The sequence below is a fragment of the Homalodisca vitripennis genome, chromosome X, assembly GCF_021130785.1.
Source record: "Homalodisca vitripennis isolate AUS2020 chromosome X, UT_GWSS_2.1, whole genome shotgun sequence".
In the NCBI taxonomy this organism is placed as follows: Eukaryota; Metazoa; Arthropoda; class Insecta; order Hemiptera; family Cicadellidae; genus Homalodisca; species Homalodisca vitripennis.
This window is the reverse complement of record NC_060215.1, coordinates 40,507,267-40,529,971: the sequence shown is the minus strand read 5'-3', so window position 1 is coordinate 40,529,971 and position 22,705 is coordinate 40,507,267. Positions and strand designations below refer to the sequence as shown.

Here is a 22,705-nt window from a genome sequence, read left to right as displayed (position 1 = left end):
TAAACTGAGTTTAACAATAAACGATAAAAACATAATTACAACGTGATATGGATGTTATGTAACAAAATATTTTTCCAGAATTTTGATTTCTTAGTTTAGTTATTATAAACCCGTGATTTAATTTTTTGAATAATATAATGACAATAAAATGAAGTAATTATTTCAGAAATACAAGATGAAAATGATAATGACAAAATTATAAAAACTAATACAGACTATATAAATGAAAAGGAATAAATATTTATTACTTAATATTTAGAAGTCAGTGAACATTGTAAATTATAAAATGTAAAATTATTATAAAATTATGTATAAAATTAATAAAAAATGTGAAACTTGTTATGTTAAGAATTGAGTGTCTCGAATTATTTTAAAATATAAAAATAACCATTTAATAATTAGCAAATGTAGTTTTTCAAGATCACACAAGATTCACAGCTTGTTATAAGAAGTCACTTTTTTTGGTCAGTCCTGCGACTGCCTTTCCATTTTTTATTTCACGTTTTTTAAGTATCTTCAGTGAAATTACTGTGACATTGACGAAAATAACGATTCTGGGTTGGTTTGGTGAATAATTCAAATACACTCACGCCATACGTATGAACTAATATTTATTAGTAACATTGAGCGTTTTTATTTAACACAAATCGGTATTATTGTTTTAATTGTGTTAATTGTATTTATAGTAGACTCGTTTGCAATCGTTTTTGTGTTTGAATGTTATAATTATTTGCATTCAAAAACATATCAACGTCAAATTATGGTCAATATGTATGTTAGGTAATTTTATTCACATGATTTATCGTAAAACCTGTATCATTTATACTGTATTATATGCTTCATTAAATGAAAGAAACAATTTTTACAGAGAGCTTAATTCTAATCTAAACTTATCAAATTTGGCATTTAGCTTGTCAAAGCAATTTCATTGCCCTTTCAAGTTATTAAGGACAACGAATGAAAATGTAAAAATTTTTCTTTTTGCTCACAGCATAAACGAGTGAAACAAAATACATTAGTTGAAGTAAAAAGATTTTTCGCATTATTGATTATTCCTACTATCAAAAATAAACTTATAAATCTAAAATAAAACTTCTAATCCATCAGGTCTCAAATTCTGAGTTATTTCCTTGCAGATTGGAAACTTTACGTTTGAAATATAAGTAAACTGTGATCTCAAATACCTAATTTTAAAATAAATGGCGTTTGCAAAGCATAATTTGTGTTAATATTGTTCCCCAACTATATTGAACTAGTAAATAATTACTATGTAAATAAATCAAATGAGTCGATGATTGGCTACTGTGTACCACGCATTGTGTTGTTCTATGCAAAAAAAAATGAAAACCAAATCTAAGTAATCCTAGTCCCATCTAGTTGTGGTGCCTTTCCATCTAGATTTCAGTTTCTTTTTGCCATTTTTAAAAGTATAATTTATTTGTTCATCCTACGCTTCTAAATTCTGGAAAGTCCATCTAGACCTGATAAAATACAGTAATACTTCACTTATTTGTTTCATCGCATAGTACTTCAATCATCACAAAATATTTTTAAAGCGTTCTTCTAATCTAATTATGTTAGGAAACCAGATTTACTGTTGTTCCACTTCAGTACTAGTCAGGTATGTTAATAAAGACTGTAATTTATAATAACAAATCCACATTAGATCTTTAGTTTCCCTTAAACCTTGCGTTTTGAGAAAATAAAACCTTACAGACTGCGCAAATACTTTAGTATTGAAACCTGTAAAGGCGTTTAAAACTTTTTACAGTTACTAAGAAATTGCGTTACTCGGGAATGTTTACGTTATAAATATTTGCCATGCTATTAACTCCGTTAAAATTAATTACTTTGAGCTAAAGAAGCTTATCTCTAAGTTTCTAATAACAAACGTTACCTTTGCTCAGATTGTTATTGGGTTCTTAGATGTAAAAAGTCACCTATAAATAACATTTAACCAACAATAGTAAATAAAGAAACTCCACGTCATATCAAAGCTCAACATATTATATTTATTTAACATACATGCAAAATTATTGTCCAATTTATGATTCATTGTTTTAGGATTAACTTACGATCAACGAAATTTAAATTGTTATTATCATTTGTATAACCTTAATACAACCTTATATTTTGGTCGATTCGTGTTTTTAGGCAATTTTTATTTCTATCTTGTATCGGTGAATGTTTGGGTAAAGTTAGTTTAGGCATCGTTGTCCTTAGTGTTATTGTACTCACTAACAATTAAGTTAGCAATCTAACAGTTCCTTTGATACCTGCATACTTGAGATCCTTATAAAATAGTCTTATTTAATTGTTCACAATTTTCAATCTATTATTATATTCATACTCATTTAAATCCGCTAATAACTTATTCATTGATTTTAACGACCCATATATTATATCGAATTTACGAGTTACAAATTGTACATTAAATTGTAATTTAAATTTAAAAACTAGGTTATTAGAAAAAAAAACTTGTGCTAAGAAATCCAAACAGATGTTACTACAATCTAACGTTAGCAACGTTAAAAACGATTTATCGTTTACAGTGAAACGAAGAACTTAAATTCAAAAAGCTTTGTTCAAGATTTCTATTCACTAGATGTTTTTACAATCGTGAAATAAAAACTAAATACACAAATATCTGAACTTGTTCAGTTTTTAAGTTTACACAATATTACATATACATAATGCCCATGAAGCTATCACAAAAATTAATTGTTAGTACGTTTTAGTGTTGAACCAATATATCTTTCTCATTTATAATTGGTTGTTTTAGATTACAATGCTTTATAAAAGTCACTTTCAGCCTATTTTAACTGTTTCAGATAGAAAACTAAAAATTTGATTTCTATGTACGTTTATACATAATGAAAAAACTATTTCCGTTCGCTTTCGTTCTTCAAGTATATCCTATTTCAAGTTTCAAGAGATTGGATAAAATAATGGGCGACCTCTTTATTTGTGTGTTAAAGATGTGTTTGTCTCTAAATTTAGATGCATTCTTTCCTTGTATTTACAATCTTTATTTACGGTACATTTTTCATAACCATGTTCTAATTTCCATATCCAACATCTACTAGGCTGTCTTTACCACTCTCTAATATTCAGAGAAACACTGTTTTAAATTTGCAATGTGTATTTGTATCTGCAAATGAACTTTATTATCAACAACTGTGAAATTATCAAAATAATACGAATACTTACTAATACAGAATCACCACAGTTTCATTGTTTTAACCATATTCCTGTATTGAATACAGTGAACGTGTAACCACCAATTGTTTCGTTTTCAATGTGTGCCATAAACACATGAAGCTTTTAAAGTATGCTGTGCATTTGTTTAATAACTGTTATATACTTTTGAAAATATGGTAGGTTTCATTCCCAAGTTTCACCTTATCATATCACCAGTCCACATATTAACAGATTTTAGTTTTAAAAATTTAATTGAATTTAGAAAAATCTCTATCTTAAACTGTTAAGGATAAAAGGTATATAAGTGACCTTTAAAATGAAGTATAAGCGTATTTCAAGTCGATCTGTTCTACTTTATATAATTTGAATTTAATTACCCAAGATTATATGATTATATTTATGTTCATTTTTCCCACGTAATAGTTTTTTGCGTAATGCTCTAGAGATTTTTTAACAACTGTATGGGCAATTTTTTATGTGTAGCAATTTCAAAATATTGTGTTAGAAAATTTTGTTTTAATGAATTATTTAGAACACCATCCTCCTCAATTTTGTATAATGAAATAGCTCTGTTTTTATTAATGTGTGATACTTATGTCTGAAAATTTTTAAATGTAAAGTTTTGATGTTTGTTATGGTAATATTTAAGGCTGTGGATTACGGTTGTTTATTGAGATGTATAATCTATAGGAAGACACGAACACTTTTGTATTTGTTACCTGAGAAAACCACAATAATATTCAAACCAAAACAATATAAAAAACTATGTATTGTTATTTTAACATATTAAAGAATAGATATTATTATGAAAGCTTTTCGGGTGTTTATACTTACTGATTTAGTTAAGAAACTCATATAACTCATATAATTCAGCAAGATCATTTATGTATTCCTTGGAATTATAATTGTTCTATTAATATGTGAGTGAAATAAGCTGAAGTGCAGAGTTATTTTTAGCTTTTAATATAATTTTAGATTTTATTAAACACACATTCAGGTAGATTTTAGTCTCTTCATGGATAAATTAATGTTTCACATGTAAAGACTTTGTTAAGAAGTCATGTATATCTTATAATGTTAAGTTATAAAATATGTCCTTTAAAGCGATTTCTTAGTGTAATTTTTTAATTAAACTTTGTCCAAACTGAGTTTAACATGGTCAAAGAGATTACTTTATCGTTTATTAAAAGCAAGAAGTTTACAGTTTGCAAACAATGATTTATTTAATTATTACTACTATAGTAGCTATTTTTAGATATATCGAAATAGCCTAATCGTAATTCTATTATTGTATCCAATATAAAGAAATTGTTGTGGTTTGAATAACTTGTAGTGTTACGTACTCTAGATTATTCTGAAGCCAATTATTACTTATCCAAATGTTGATCAATCATATTATAGGAAGGTAGTCAACAATCAGATCTGGGTTTCAGTATTTAATACGTAAGCTACATCAGCAATACATTTGGTCAATTGTATCTTTCTAAGAAATTCGTAAACCTAAATGAATTGTTAAATGTTATTTATTGTGGTTACAATGAATGTTAAAACAAATCACGTTATGTCATCGTTAGATTAAGTATAACTACCACGAAAAAGCAAAATGGCAATGTAATTAAAATCGTTTTGAAAATTTCTAAATTTGCTTTTTATATGACACTTAATAATACTTAATATGCTGAAAACCTAGTGGTAAGCTTTAGGAGTATTTAGGAGGCTATAATGAAATGTTTTCTTTACAATACTTAGTTGTTCGTAAATACGTTGTTAAATAAAATCCAAAAACAATAAAACTGTTGTTACTGGGAGTATTTTTAGACAGCTCTGCTTATATTTAAAACAAATGCTGATTTCTTGTACTCACAGTAGTGGATAGTTCCGTTTATTATTTTGTCTTGAGGTTTTATGAGAACGTATTTATCAATATTATTTACTGGTCCCCCATTACACATGTACTGTTCGTTACTTAGCACATACTCGTAAGTTCCTAGTACCAATCAATCATTGCAGCTGTAACAAGCAACAACTGCAGCAACAGTATCAAATACGCTAACAAATACAGACATTGGTAGGATACGTTGGCTAAGTGTGAGAGATGAAGTTCAATAAGTGGAACTAAGGAGTCGGCGTACTTGTTTCTGAATGTACGCTGTATTTTCACATTTTGTTGATTCATCTGTGTCAATGAATTGTCAATCGATAGATATATTTAAACATTATGTATGTTATAAGGGATTCAAATTTACTGTAAGAGAATAACTATGCATGTTGATTCTGTTCTCATTCTTCACGAAGACTTGAAAGTTTTATGGAAATTTGCACGTTTCAGTCTCTAAGTCAGTAATTTTAAGGAAATTGCTTTATATCATCACTGATCCACACCATAAGAGCCCACTCACACACCCACTCTGAGTTAATATTATATACAGAAGTACAGGATTATCCGTAGTGCCAGACACTAGAATTACCTTAATAATAACAAAGAAACCCCAATAAAATATGCAACATTAAAGGTTTTCATATTATCGAACTTAAAAACTAATGATGTTAAATTTGTTCAATTCACTCTATTGAAACTTTTCTTATTAATTTCTCTTTGTGGAAATAAGTCTGGCTTGGTATAAAAGGGTAGCCAATAAAGTTTTCACGATTCTATAAAGCTTATACGTTAATGGGTAACCCCTACGATATTATTTTCGTTTTATAAACTTTCCCTTTTAATTTTGTTTATATGTACTTTTTGATCTTAATAGTTACAAAGTTCAGTTTATGTCACCAATTTAATTTATATTTAATAAAATTATTTTTATTATTTAAATTTATGATAATGTAATGTCTTTTAAATAGTGTGGCAATGCAATCTATTTTATATGAAACATTTGTAAGATGGGGTACCAAGCTGAACTAAAACCTTTTATAAACATGTTTTTAAACATTACCTTTGCAGGACGCGCACCGTATTTCCGCACAATTTATTATATTTTAACATTTTTCTTATTCTAATAACTACAGTACTAAACCAATTAAAGTTGGAGGTGAATTTAATTTTTCTATAATTAAAATCATGTACTTTAATAATTTGCCATTTTTTGTTTGCAGTTCAACATTGCTTAGGTTCTTATTGATAGCAATCCGATTTGAATAATATTTTTCTATCTGATAGTACATTTATTTAATACTTGAATTTCTTCTTACTTTGTATAGTTTTTTTTCGATATAGTTATTCATATTGAGTCATGAGGGTTCATGTTTTGAAAGTGTAGTGAAAAGTAAAATTAACAGTTATAACATAACAATCGAATGGGTAACGTGTTCAAAATTGAAAAATTAAAACGGAGCAAGTGCAAAGGAATTGTTATCTGTGTAGACGATTTTGATAAATATTTCGAGAATAACTCACGAGTTCCAAACAATATGTGTATATATATAACTGTCCAACTTGTGTTACAATTTAACGGAAGATTGAATTTATAGACCTTGGAAACTCTTCAAGTTACTTAAGAGTGCTTTCAAATTCAGACTGTGTAACGTTACAAGACGATTTTGAATTGAAGGAACGTACATGTCTGACTCTAAAGCAAGAAAAAGGTACAATGAAAGGAGCGATAACCCTGGACCAGTAATATACCCTTAAGAAAAGTTGAGGGTTGAGGTTTTAAGATTAGTCTCAAAGTACCTTTCGGCAAAGATTTTCGATTAATTAGTTATCAAGCAGCGTCAGGGAAACGTTGGTAGTGAGGAGCACATTTCTTTATTGGACGTAAAAGGGCCTTGCATGTGTGCCAGTTCTTTTATAAGGGTAAAAGAATAAAATGAGTCCTTATTATTCAGAACACCTCCGAAAATGTTTCATTGAACAAAGAGCTACGTAAAATAGAACCTGGTAATACGTTAAGAGGCATAATTTGTTCAGTATAAGATTGTTTACACTAGACTTACTTGGCATTAAAAATGTATAAGATAGATACATAAACTATTTAATAATTCTAAAATTTTTTAAATAAAGATACATAGTATAACAGAAAAGGCAACATGAGAGAGGGCTATAACAAAAGTTTAAAGTTTCTCAACATTGCTAGTTTAAAAGTTATTACGTTACAAACAAACTTAGTCAACATAATACTCAGAGAAAAAAACGTTGTCTAACGTGAACTAATAAAGAATTTTAATGGAATTTTAAGTCGACTATATATTGAAATCAAACCCATTAGGTTACCACTTATAAAAAAGAACTAACTAAGAAATTTGATAGAAATGTATTAAATATATCAATCTCAGCCTCCAGTAATAATGCCCGGATACAAAAAACAGATTTCTGTCAACAAATTATGATGTAGAAACAGTATAAAATTGTTGTCGGCACATCCCTGGGAACCTCGCCTCCCCTGCTTGTACCCAGTTTTATTTATTTTTGGTGGAAGTCGTTGTCCTGCTTCATGTACAATCAATCGTTCTGAGGTAACCGCCACATGAATACTGTATTTATGGTGCGTGCACTTTTTTATCCCTGCATTTTCAGCCAATGTAAAACGTACTGCTCTAAACTCACCAATTCTTTATCTTTTCACATCCTCTTTACCGTCCTTTTAGTTAACCTACCCTAATTCATAATTCCTTCTGTTATACTAATTGCATGAGATAAGTCTGCGTCTTCTACACATTGTAGCCCAGACCTCATAAAATGTTATAAATAATATTTTTATTGTAATTTAATCATCTTCTCTCACACGGTATCTTCTCCATATGGGTTTAGGGGAGTGATGACGTATCAAAGTTCTTCCCTTCCAAATCCAGATCTACAGTCATCTAAAAGAAGCCGTGTCTAATGCCCACATCTTAGCAAGAGAGGTACTACCCCGGTTATCTCAATGAATTTTATCAGGATCTTTTAAACCTTGCTGCTCCTCAGTGACATGCCGTTAGTTTAGCATCTCTAAGCAGATGACACGAATACGAATCGTTTCAACGAATCATAACTACCTTGAATTTTGTAATATGATAACACTAAAGCTAACGTTTGTTAGCTGTCAATACTTATTAACAGTTTCCAGTACACTGTCTATCGAAACACTGGCATATATTTTATGTTTACCAGCTTCTTCCCCTTAAACCTCGTCAAAAGTACGTTTATTCAATACTTAAATTTCAAATTAATCAAGTAGCACTGCAAGCTGATGTTTTCTATGACACGGTAAAAAGTTACGTAAGGATGGCTCAGAAGGCATTATTATCAGATGTAATTAAATTTGCACTTGACTACACTCATACTTTGACTACAGGATATTGTACTTCCTAGCCTTGAAATATATTAAAAAACGGAATGCCGGTACCAGCAATAGTAGCATTGGGTTATTTTGCCTTTTTTAATTGGCTCAAAACAGCTAAACAGCATATATGAAACATTACTTTTTACTATGAATATTCAGGAAAACTACAATTAATTATAGGGCTATTTGGCACAAAGTTAAAGATTTTATAATTGGCAGGTTCGGCCAGTGGTGTTGGTGGCTCTGACTACCGGTTCTTGTTTACGCTGGTGTCCGAGACTGACGTCCTCGGGGCTACCATATGAAAGTGACAAATAACACAATTGGGTCCGAGCCATCATCTCATTCTGCCAACATAAATCTATCCATGGTGATCACCTTCGTGCTTCACACAAAGTATCACCAATTAGTATCATCCTAGCTCTAATCTTAGAAAGAATAGCTCATCAATACTGAAAACAATAGCAAACTTTACAGACTGAGTTTCGGCTTAACTTCTTTACTCGTTACATATGAAATATTACGATATACACTGTAGATTCTTGTATACCTGAAGTCTTTTACTAGTATCCCTTCCTCTTCATCAAACTGAGTTGGAAGGGATTTCTCATGGGTTTTACACCTAGATAAACACATACCTTACTGAATGTCAATAAAGAGTGAAACTAGGTAACGAATGGGTATGATGTAAAACTGATTCGTTAATCAGTCGTTAAGGATTTCCCAAGGCTTTATACTTATTCCAAAAATGTTCTTATTTTAAAAAGTACGTCTATAATCGAAATCATTTAATCTACTTTTCACGTACCCAAATACAAATACATTAACATTTTTCACTGTATAGCGCATTTTTTAAACTGCTATTAAGCTTAAAATTTAAAATTACGAATTTTCAAATGTGGATTATAAAATTTATAAAACAACTATACTTGATACTTAATATTCCAAATTTCTCCATGAAATTAATTTATCTTTCTACCGAGATTGAAACTGAACAGATAAGAACTTGAATATTGAAATAAATAAAGAGATATAACATACTGGATTACGTCAAATATTAGTCTAAGGTAATAATGGCGTAAAACCATGTTTCGACTAATGAAATGTGATGAGTTTCTTCTTGACTGTCACATTCCTAGTCTTTTACACGATTAGCATTATAATTCCCTTTCTTGTTTGTCCATAAATCTTTTCCATTACCAAACTTTATTAACTAGCTACTTTAAAAGAACGTCTCCCGTGTCTAATGCTAAACACCGTTGAATATGTTTCCATAAGTATTTCACTGTAAATGAACTCTCTGAGGGTAATAAGCTTGCAGAATTGCAAATACTGACTAAAATTGCTTTTACAAAGATCGGGAATCTGTTATGGGACAGGCAAGTGTGGCAAACACAAATGGCGTGCATGTGAATGATCAATATGGCTGGTTTAAGTCAATGTTTCATTTCTTAGAGAGTAAGTAATGGTAAGCAATTACTTAAAGTATTATTACAATGGAAATAATGTTTTATATTTTGTTGTTATAGGTTTAGTTTGAATTCAATCATATTTATATTATGTATTTTATGTGACTGTTTCTTTCAGCATGACCTATTATTGTATTATATTCTCTTTATGGAGGTTAATGGGATAAGAGGACTTTAAAGTCCTAACTTCATTTTGGAACGTATCATTCTTGCTTCGGATGAGCTGTATATCTGGATATATGAACTATGATGCACACTTTATGATTGTCCATTTGTAGAAGGAAATATTTGTTAGTCCTAAAACATGTTCTTTCATTTTATAGGTACATATATAACCAACCTTCCATCCATTGAAGTCATTCATCGCCAACAATAAGTGTCATAATAATATGAATATTATGTGTTCACTGTGTTTTTCCTCTAATTCAATCAATCCAATTAAAATTATTTTAGAATAGTTACGGTGTTAGTTACCAAAAAGGTATACGTATGTGCTGCTGTTAATCTAAAATGTCTGTAATTGACGGTCGAAATTGTGCTTCCAATCCTTCATTAAAATGTAGCAACTTTTGTATGTTCCAAAGATTCAAAACGGTGTGGTGACCGTTACTTACCTATATGTTTGCATTAGTTTTACCTATAATTTTAATTATTCATTCACCATCTTTACCAACATTTGGGTAGTCTGTTTGGAAAACAAGCATTGATCCAGATGACTGTAAAGTAATTTTCTCAGTTGTTTAAGTTGTTTAGAAATTATTGTTAAGGTTGTTGCAAGTTGGGAAGCTCGAACACTAAAGGTCAAGATAACTGGGTCTAGTTGTTTTATATAATGTTATGTCGTGTGGATAGTTCATTGTTATTAATGGTTGTAAGTGATGAGATGTTGTTATTTAGGTTATTCATTATAACTCTTTTCAATAATTGTTTGAATGAAACTCAACAAATGAACAACTAAATTAACAACATCTTAACACCAATGTTAATAGATAAAGTTTAAAGATACTCACTCCATTACTGATTGTAAATAGATTTCTTGTTTGATAAATTTTCTTGATGCTCTGTCAGTTTCCTATGGTTGTAACAGATATAGTGATGTAACAACGGCAGTTTCAATTTTTGGACGTTGTGTGCAAATAGAGTGAGAATGTAAAAGAATTGAACGTATTACACAAGCGAGGTTAAAATGGTCATGGCTCGACTGTGTGACTAGAGTGAGCATGTGTAGAGCTTATTGTGTGAATGTGGAGAGAATGTTCCTGATCGTTTGAACAAAAGCTACTCTAACGTGGAAATCTAGTGAACCGAACGGCATATGTTAGTTTATCATGGTCGTGATTTGTGTAGTGTGCAACTACACACCTACAACCTTAGTTTGCATTTTTCGTTATCACCTAAGAATGTGATTGAATGCAATGCATTAAAAACGTAGGTAAGTATAGATCTGAACTTATTGTGCAAGATGAAAATATTCGCGATAGAAAACAGTGCATGGCTAAAGTTCAATTCTATAAATAGTTCGTGATTGAATACAATGTATAACTAACGTGAGAAAGTATAGAGCTGAACTTATTGTGTAAATTGTGTGTGAATGTATTTAACTGAGCACAAAGTTAAGGTGAGATTGCGTAGAGCTTAACGTATTGTCCAAGTAAATTGATTATGTGATTTCAAACATAATGTTCAAGCAAGAAAAGTGTGACTATCACTGTACATATTGACAAGTAGAATGATAATGGAAATGTTTCTTGACAGGAATGAAGAGGAAAAGAACTCTGAATGCTTTATGGAAATGGGAGTGTTTAGATTCTGCACAGTGTTACCAATTTATTCCACATGTATAATCCATGTGCATTTCCATTCATTACTTATAATCCTTAGATGATTTTTGGATGATATTCTAATAATTTGAAATTATTAATTGTAATAAATGTTATTTGTTGAAGTGGATTGATTATTTCGTACCTTTAACTTTATTCTTACGTTTAGTCTGTTGATGTAAATTTATATTCTTAAGAAAGTTATTGATGAATTTTATTCTAATTTTTAACTATTATATGGTTTTATATTATTTACATTTTATCCAAACTTATTGATAAAAGTGAAATATAATTATCCAAGGTAAGTTATATTATGATGCAGTATTACTGTTAATACAATTTTTTTATAAGGAAATCATGTTTAAAGTTTCATTTAAAAGTGATATATTTGTAAGAAAACAGGTTTTTCTGGACGTTTCCCATAATAGAGTAAGTAATATTAGTGAAACAAGATATTTGACTCTACTCACCATATACCGCAGAGCTAGTTCCTGGAAGCCAACAGTAACAGCGGCGAAGTGTACTATAATATATACATTGAGCCACAACGGAAGTTTAACATCATATTTGACTCTGCTTTTCACCTAAAACACAACAATAATATTATAGATACTACATTAAGCGTTCTTACCTCAAACATCTTATTTTAATTGAGTCAATTTTAAAGTTCTGAAAATCAAATTTTATAAATTCATTTACAGATGTTACAATAAAATCAGAAAATGCGTATTTTGCACACAGATCTGGTTTGGAGAAATTATGTTATATCAGGCAACACTAGATGGATATTACTGTAAACATGGGATATACGAGTAATGCGGGTAAAATAATGTGCAAGTAGTCTGGTTTTTATGATTTCGTTTACAATTATGTTAAATAAGCTAAACTTAAATGAGTGCACGTTTTATATCCGTCATATTTTATACTAATATATACCTCTACCATCTGCAACCGGTTTATTGACATTTACACTACACAAGAGTCTTATGATCTGACCAAGTAGGGTGACATACATACATAACATAATATATAATACATATTTAACACTACTATAAATTGATTCACGAAATTCATGGCTTATAAGTAAAAACTGAAAATTACAAACAGGCAGACTTATATAAAAAGGTACAGCAGGTATGCCTGTATGAACGTTTTCCGTATATTGTTATCCTGAGACATTTTAAAAATCTTACAGTTTTAGCTCACAGAATTTATTCTGTATAAAATGCCAAAAAAAATACCGTTTCATTCCCGTACTTTCTTATTCTGGTTATACAAGCTATGTTCAATACTAACTGAGAAATCAACATTACTGCAACAAACTTTCATCAGTAATAATGAATGTTTATTATTGTTACAAAATAATTTACTTTAATAACATTTGTCAGGTAACGTGAAGCTTGATGATTGAGTTTTGCAACTGCTTTATTATGATTTTTCCAATAATTAACATAATTTATACCATTATTATGTTTTAGGTAATATTTACTCTTGATTGTGGAGACTTCAGCTATGTAGTTTCAATAAATAATTTTTCTTTGTTTAAATTTTGTTTTTGACGATGAAAGGTTTTTGAAGGAAACAAAATTTTTTTCGATCAATTGCCATAGTTCAGTGATACAACAAATCAGTAACACTACGTTTAGAGATCTCCAATCTTATCTCTTCTTCAGGTAAATGACTAACCTAACACATAATTACAAATTATTTTAAAATAAACAAGTCATGTTTTTGTTTATGTTTACAAATAAATTATCTTCATATATATATATATATATATATATATATATATATATATATATATGTATATGTATATGTATAAATTAATATGCAAATGTTTTGTTTATTTTAACCCAGTTTGTAATTATGTGTTAGGTTAGATGTTTACATGAAGAAGAGATCAGATTGCAGATCTCGAAATGTAGTGTTACTGATTTTTATATCACTGAACGATGGAAATGTGCGGGAAAATCCTGTTTCCTTCACAAATAATTGTTCTTCTTTCATTAAAATGAAATAACCACTAGTATATTGCGTTATTCTACCATCTTTAAAGATTAACTGACATTTTGTATACTTCCAAGTTAATAGAAACGCATCCATCTTCCTCCCTTTCCGAGGCAGTGCCAAACTATTCGATTGATAGACATAATACATGTTGTTTCATCTGTAAAATATTAAATTGTTCAAGTGTTAAAGATCTAAAATCTAAGTTAAGGTTAGAGAACTTCTCTTACATCAATTTTGTCCTCATCAGCCCCCGTCCAAGGTTTGCCAGGCAGCCAGCTGGGTCCTTTGATCACAGCTCCTAGTTTGTTCTGCCAACCTGCCATACTCTGCATTTTGTTCCATACGTTCATGTTGTAGAACACCTTTATAGACAAAACATAGCATTAGTCAAGTTTCCTTAATAAATTAGTCATAACACATGAATCGTACAATGCCGGTCTAGCAGTAGACGTTTTTGACGGATGATAAAGGAGCTTAACAGAGGGTTAACCACTAATTTTGTAGAGAATATTTTATTGCACTACTGATGGAAAGAAAAGCCGCCATATGAAATGTAGTGAATGGAAATATAGCGTGATATAAACTCTGGGATATGTATTCACCAACCGGCCAACCATATTCAAATAAGTCATGCTTATGCCATCATCTAGACAAGTTAGCAGCAAGCTACTGAAGAAGTCGCTGACTTTAATAGTATTTAAAAAAAACAAGAGTTCTAATAGAAACCCTCTCAAGAATCTAATGTGATGTTTTCCTAAAGTAATATATCACGAAATGTTTCAGAACAATTTATTTTCCTTTTGTTCGATAACTGCAAACTGTTCTAACAACATATTTCTCTATATCTGCTTTATATCTAGAGAGTTAAAAATCAGCCCGGACCCCTTTGTCTCTAATATATTAGTGTTACAAATCGGCTTTCTAGTTCTCAAGAATTAGCGATATACGTGGCCAAATAATGAATTTTTCACACATACAGTGTTGTAGTGATGTTTCTGTAACATTTCAACAGAAATTGTGAGATGAGAAATGTAACCTATACATTAACGAGCTGTATTAAGTACACTCTGTTTTATATTAGGAGGTTGTACAATTTTAAATTAGTATATACTAAAGTAAATTATTTACGGTTTTTACTATTCGAGAATGATTATAAAAATTTTAAATCTAGTATTGGATCTTCCATTTTAACAATCTGAAAGGGTTTTCTTAAAAACGTGTTAAGAACGGTCTGTCTGTGTGATAACTCATCAAATAAAGGTCCAAAAGAAATTAATCTTGGTACTCCAATTCCTCTTGTTCCAAGGAATACCTCTATTATTTCAGGCCCTAAATGAACAAGGGTACTCCAACTGTCTGTATATCAGTCTTTGCCATAACTCTTCAAATAAAGGTCCAAAAGAATTGAATCTTGGTACTCCGGTTCTTCTTCTTCCAAGGAATACCTCTATTATTTCAGGCCCTAAATGAACAAGGGTACTCCAACTGTCTGTCTATCAGTCTTTGACATAACTCTTCTAAATAAAGGTCCAAAAGAATTGAATATTGGTACTCCGGTTCCTCTTCTTCCAAGGAATAAATCTATTATTTCAGGCCCTAAATGAACAAGGGTACTCCAACTGTCTGTCTATCAGTCTTTGCCATAACTCTTCAAATAAAGGTCCAAAAGAATTGAATCTTGGTACTCCGGTTCTTCTTCTTCCAAGGAATACCTCTATTATTTCAGGCCCTAAATGAACAAGGGTACTCCAACTGTCTGTCTATCAGTCTTTGCCATAACTCTTCAAATAAAGGTCCAAAATAATTGAATCTTGGTACTCCGGTTCCTTTTCTTCCAAGGAATAAATCTATTATTTCAGGCCCTAAATGAACAAGGGTACTCCAACTGTCTGTCTATCAGTCTTTGCCATAACTCTTCAAATAAAGGTCCAAAAGAATTGAATCTTGGTACTCCGGTTCCTCTTCTTCCAAGGAATAAATCTATTATTTCAGGCCCTAAATAAATAAGGGTACTCCGTCTGTCTGTCTATCATTCTGTGCGATAACTCTTCAAATAATTCAGTGATTTCACGAGAAAGAAGAGACTAAAATATCAATATTAATTTATTAGTCCCTATGATTACAGTATTCTATGTCAATTAAACCAAACTCATTAATGTTCTACTGTATTAATTTAAAATGACGTTACTTTCATTTTTAATCGAAATAAGTTGTGATCAACTGTATTCACTGAAATTTTGAACCTAAATTTAGGACCGAAAACACTGATAATGAACTTTTTTGGTTGTGATCAAATTGTCAAGTAGGGTTTAATGCTATATGGTTGTCTCAGTTTTTGGAAAATGTGTTACTTCCAAATATCTAGTTCGGTTATACTGTTAGTGGTGATTATTATGTTTGATGACAAGTGTTCTATTTTTCATTATTAAAAAAAATTTCATTATTTATTAGTTTGGTTTACTCTGCAACAGACTTTTTATATGTCTCGAAAAATGCAAATTTGTGTCCCGTTACAAGTAAAGTATTACTATTAATTTTGGTACTTAGTACTCGTACTCATTTTAAAACAAATACATTTTATGTCTTTAAATTAATTTATTTGAAAACCTATAATTTCGGTATCTTTAAAAATTATGTGTTCCTTAAATAAAATCTTCACTCGATATATTGTCATTTAACTTTTTAAAAGTTAATCGTATCCTATATCAGTAGACTTCAAAAACATGTATTAGTATTAATCGATTGTTAAATATTATAAGCGAATATTTTTTTGAAAACTAATAGTTTAATTCCTTTACCTGAAGAAACAGAGGGTTGAATGAAGGCTGATTTTTAACTAATCCGTAAATGATTTCCTTTTTCTCCTCCTCTTTCTGGAATGTCCCAAACAGTCTGTCCCAAATAATGAGAAATCCTCCGTAGTTCTTGTCTAAACAATATAGTGTACTACCTGAAAAACATTAATTTCTCATACATATTTCACGTAACTACGAGCTATCATAAATCAATGTGTTGTTGTCGGAGAACAGCTAAAATCTTGTACATTATTAACTAATCCTTTACCCTTCATCCCTATAGAAAATAAAACAGATAAAAACTATGAAAAGTATAAATTTCAATATTTTATTTTTCTCCATGAATATTAAAGACGAACAAAAGAAAAGCGGCTTTTCCTTTGACATTTTAAAAAAATTTTATTTACTACAATATAAAATTAATCAAGATTAAGAAATTAAAGTATTTATGTTTATCATTATTGGTATATATGAGACAAAGCGTATTAACATACCTTAAGTACTAGATGAAAGATTTATGCAAAAATTGCAATTCTACGAGGAATTCACTAATTCTTAATTAACTATTTACGTGACGTACGAGTCTGTGTATGAGACGGTGTTAGAATAAGCTTAAGCTTATAGTTGACTTTGTGTTACTTGTTAAACTGGAAACCTCTCAGACAAGCAATATACCGAGAAAGATTTCATGAAAAAGCAATAAACAATTAAAAGAGAAATCTTTCTATTATAATTTAAGTGAAAAAGTTATGACGACTTCTTTGTCGAACGTAAATGCAAATTAACTAAATAACATACTAACCATGATGCACTCTGTGGTGTTTGGGAGTGTTTAGAAGCCATTCTAAGGGCCCAAGAGACTTGACTGTCTCTGTGTGAATCCAGAATTGGTACAAGAGGTTGAACTGCTGGTGAGTCAAGAACTGAGCTGGTGGAACGAACACGGCCATCGGCAAATAAAATATCTGAAACAACAATATTTTATAAAACAATATCCGTTTGGGCTTTTCCTCGAGGAGATTGATGCTGTAATAATTTGTCATTTATTGTTGATCATTACTGCTGTTACATCTCATTTCTTTACATATTGCATAATTTATTGTTGCAATGCCTCATACATTACATATGCTTAATATTTTTGTACTCTTAGGCTAATTTAACATTGTAAAAAATGTATATTTTCTAATATAGTATTACAAAGGAAAGCAGTGAGAGAGAGAGAAATATTGAGAAAGCGGAATGTAAAATATGTGAGAGGAAAAGAGTTAGAATGTAGATTTCACACCTTACACATAACTAAAGCTTTGTGGTTAATTTTATTTTAATTACTTGTTTCGTTCATTTCGCTCTCATGAAACATGTATTCATTTTCCAAATCCCGGGCAAATGGTTAAATATTGGCGTGTCCAGCGAGGGACAGATTGGCAAGCTATCCCTCTTAGAAGATAGATAAAATAAGTAGTAAAATAGTGGTTATGCAAAACAAAATTAGGTAACTATGCGGCAAATACTAGTTGAGTATAGCTACATTTCAAATTGAATCAACCTTTTCCACTACATCTACAATGTGTGAACAAATATCAGTTGTTTATCACAATAAAGTTTAAACAAATTAATATCTAGAACCATCTAGCGACTGATAGAGAAATCTGTTACAACCTTAATGCCCGGAGCTTGCCCGCATTCCTCGGTTTTGACTCTGAATACGACTATAATATAGTGCTCTGTATATTAAACCAGTACGTTTATCACCTGAAGTTAGAGCCCAATTGTAACACATCATAACAGTGCGCCTTGCTGTGATATACATATAAAATATCTAATACGATAATATATTGGATTCGGTGGACACATTGATTGAGAGTTTCTGATGGGTTACAAGCGGCTCTAAACAGGATGTCCAAACAATGCCTTGCTCTTACCGTAAAAGCCTTCTTCTTTTACTGGAGGCTATGCAAAAAAGACATGAACCAACTACCACAAAACACTACCTGGATTATGGGGACTATTTCTTATACTGGTATATTTTAGAGGTGATATGTTGGCCCTCCTTGAGCAATTTCCACTGCGGAACATTTTAAAAGCCACAATATGTCATCCCTAACAAAGCGTTTTTACTACCATCCAGAACATTCATTCAAAGTCGAAAGAACTTCTACTAACACAAGACTCGACAACAGAACAAAATTTCTACTGCTGTTCCAAACTTGTTTAACGGTGTCTGTAAAACCTGGCGACCGGCCAAGTGATATTAGAGGGAAAGAGAGCACGTTTATTCCATCGGTTTAGATGGCTAACTATTGCAAAACAGTGTCCTCAATACCGCAGTACCGTATGATCGTTAATACAAGTGATATAATATCTTAACGTAGCAAGGTTAGCACATCGGTTTGGATGTTAAATTATCGCAAAACAATGATCGCAATATCTTATTATCGTTCATCCAAGTGATATAAGATCTTAAGGGAATAAGGTTAGCAGATCGGTTTTGAAAGTTAATTATCGCAAAACAATGATCGCAATATCTTATGATCGTTAATCCAAGTCATATAAGATCTTAAGGGAATAAGGTTAGCAGATCGGTTTTGAAGGTTAATTATGGCAAAACAATGATCGCAATATCTTATGATCGTTAATCCAAGTGATATAAGATCTTAAGGGAATAAGGTTAGCAGATCGGTTTTGAAGGTTAATTATCGCAAAACAATGATCGCAATATCTTATGATCGTTAATCCAAGTGATATAAGACCTTAAGGGAATAAGGTTAGCAGATCGGTTTTGAAGGTTAATTATCGCAAAACAATGATCGCAATATCATATGATCGTTAATCCAAGTGACATAAGATCTTAAGGGAACAAGGTTAGCAGATCGGTTTTGAAGGTTAATTATCGCAAAACAATGATCGCAATATCTTATGATCGTTAATCCAAGTGATATAAGATCTTAAGGGAATAAGGTTAGCAGATCAGTTTTGAAGGTTAATTATCGCAAAACAATGATCGCAATATCTTATTATCGTTCATCCAAGTGACATAAGATCTTAAGTGAATAAGGTTAGCAGATCGGGTTTAATGGTTAATTATTTCCAAACAATTTTACATCGACTCATGTTTTATGTAGTTTTCCTCCTGCGTAGTCAGGGTGTTTAAAGATAACAACTACAAAAAGTAAACATAGTGTATAGTCTACTTAAGAAACATAAGTAAATAACAGCCGCTTTAACAACAACAACAACAAGCATTAATGTCATAATATCATAATTTAAGGAAACTGTGCTTCGTTTCACAGAGTTTAACCTGTCAGTTATATTTCAGATTACTGTGTTTTTAGAGATCTAGTAATGTCAACTCACAACACCGGCGCAACTCATAATGGCCTTATATAAAAGGACTGGCATTATTTTAAAGCGTTGAGTTAAAAATATCATTCTGTAATATTCATAGTATAAATATATGTTGTAAAAGTGCACAAGATAGCAATTCTGGGTACGCTTTTTAAGGTAACTTTTAAAGATTGTTTCAACTATTTAAGTGCAAATTTATTATAGTAAACACAAAATTTGGCAATTTAATTAAAAATTAATAACCTAGATTAAATTAAGCATCTTATTTACATTCTAACTACGTTACTCAATTTCAAGTACCCGTAAGTGAAAGAACAAAATTATATATGGAATATATTTGTTGTAATGAGTTCTGGCCCAGTGACATACAGACCAGTGGGAGCTGTGAATGTGCGAAGTGTCCCCTCTCAGTAAAACGGTCATTCTATCACTAACATATCACGGTAGGGTGGCTATGCTTACGTTTATGGTCCAAACTGTGATATTTGTGGTTTAAATAACAATCTGTTTGTTCTTCAAAGTGAATAGAAAGAAATGAGGTTGAATAGAATATAAAGATCGGATGTGAGTAGAGAGAACAGATCGTGGATCAGGAAAATAATGAGAGCGTAACGCGAAACAGGTAGCGATAGTTTCAAGGCGAGTTAGTGAGTTCAGGTTACTTAGTTCCTGATAAAAACTTTGATATGAGATTGAGTAACGTGTTTATCTGCTAGGAGAGGCTTTGCCGGTTACGGTTTAACCTCCAAATTAACATTCCAATATAAAGTTAACGTTATTATCGTGAGTTGAACATCAAAACAAGACTCTGTTGTTCTGTAGGGCGGAAGACAATATCAAGGAGTGTGGGTTCCAATCGAATAAACTACCAATCGCTGGCCGTGAACTGTCAGTCAGAACTTAGACTGGTGAAGTTGCGCAATAGTGATGACAAACCACCTGTCCGTGCTATCTGATACAGTATACTTTCGTGAGTGATGTGACGAATATTACAGTGAAGTCTCTGGATAAGAAATGACAAAAACTAAAAAATAAGTTTTTTGTATTGAAACCTTTTTTTATAAGGTCAAACGCTGCCTGTATTTTACAATGAAAGTGTTCTCCTAATTGAACCTGTATTTTACCTTTGATCTTGTACTGTTCTGACTCTCCTCCATATTATTTTTGAAATGATCCTCGCAAAGACCAGTGGCCCATGTGGATGAACAGAGAAGTTTCATAAGAGAACAGCCCCTTCTTTATAAAGAGGTTTCGAACTCTCTATTTTTACGGTACATGACGTCGATACCGCGTATGACAACGGCAACAGCTATAACTGACTGAAAGAGGAGCCTAAAGGAGGTGTTTTTTTTATTCTGAACAAATGTTTTACTATAAGTTTCGTGTTCCATGTAAACATTTTGCACATTACAAGGTCATAATATAGAGATTGGATATTCTATGTTAAAATTGTTGTATCGAAGTTAAAAAGTCAAATAATTTGTAATTAAAACCTGTTTTTAATATTAAGAGTTAAGTGAATTTAAAGGAGATTCAAAAATTTGATATGCTGCTAAATATGTTGAGTGGAATCTCCTTTGTATTCTTACATGCAAAGAATCCCTATGGATACATTTCGTCCCGATAATGACATGTGATAACAAAGATAACATTTGCCATTAATAAAATAATATTTCATTTTTCAAATTCGATTACACCTCTTCTCTTGGTTCTGGCAAGCGTTTAAGTTACAAAATTGCCTGAATTTTAATACCCTTTGAACATCCAAACACTTTTCTTCCCCTTCAAGAATCGGATCTATTCTTGACTGGTGACTTTATTCCCAAAAGCACCATTCCTAAGGGTAAAGTCACTGGTCACGAAAGATGACTCTTGTCTTTTATCCCAGAATACAAAAAACGATTGATGTGTAATACATATCGTTACACTACACAAGACATATTTGACGTGAGAATGAACCTTTTTTCTCAATCCTATACAAAAAGAGCCTGCACAAGTCTGGCCTATCAAACTCTGATGCAGAGTCCTCCAATCATGCTAGACGAACATCTTGCTGTCAAATCTTACACTTCTTTCCAAAACTGCATTGTGTGTTTTAAGCTTGTTACATTCGTCATGCACTCTGTTCAAGCTCATGCTTCAGCTCGTTCTCCCTGTGCTACTGGACAAACAAGTCAAAACAGGTTACTCTGGTCACGAAAAAAGTATCAGGCTCTGATACCTTTACTAAATGCAGTGAATGAGGACCGTTCCCTGTCTTTGGATGGACAATAACGACCTGTACTTGCGCCTTTTTAAGTTCAGTATTCAGGCCCAGATCTCAGCTCCTTAAATAATGGCGCACTGAGCCTACCCGGAGTATTCATGCATTTTCCACCAACTCCACCATTAACTTCAACTTCAACTTTCAATATTAACTTCGATAGGTTCAATACAACAGAGCAGCTGTTTTTTACACATAGTTAGTGTGAAAAATCGTAACGCTGCAAGTTTCCAATAGGGAATCCGACAGCCAGGAGTCCCACCCAAGTACCTTCACACTCATTTCGGTTACATCACTTCGGAATCCAACAATGTGGTAAGCATGGGAATCTATGCGTTTTAAACTATGTAAACTGTATATATAGAATATTATTTCTATGAAAAATATATATTGAATTATAAATAATAGCGAGGTGGACATAAATATAATTACAAATATTGTAAACCAAGAAAAATATTTGATACAAGTTATCATAATTTTGGAAGGTTCATTTCTATAATGAACTATTTAATAATCTGTTTCATTGAAAAGTAGT

At 31.2% G+C, this 22,705-nt stretch overlaps 1 protein-coding gene across 2 annotated transcripts in view; it reads right to left on the bottom strand.

Moving 5' to 3' along the window:
- LOC124368951 (alkylglycerol monooxygenase-like) overlaps positions 1–22,705 on the bottom strand; it is a 101,451-nt gene that overhangs the window by 4,291 nt on the left and 74,455 nt on the right. For both annotated transcript variants that reach the window (XM_046826518.1, XM_046826517.1), the window contains exons 6-9: positions 17,365–17,527; positions 16,566–16,717; positions 13,995–14,129; positions 12,228–12,341 (exon numbers count right to left, since the gene is read on the bottom strand). In XM_046826518.1, the coding sequence (XP_046682474.1) occupies positions 12,228–12,341; positions 13,995–14,129; positions 16,566–16,717; positions 17,365–17,527 (564 nt within the window). The remainder of the gene's footprint in view (positions 1–12,227; positions 12,342–13,994; positions 14,130–16,565; positions 16,718–17,364; positions 17,528–22,705) is intronic.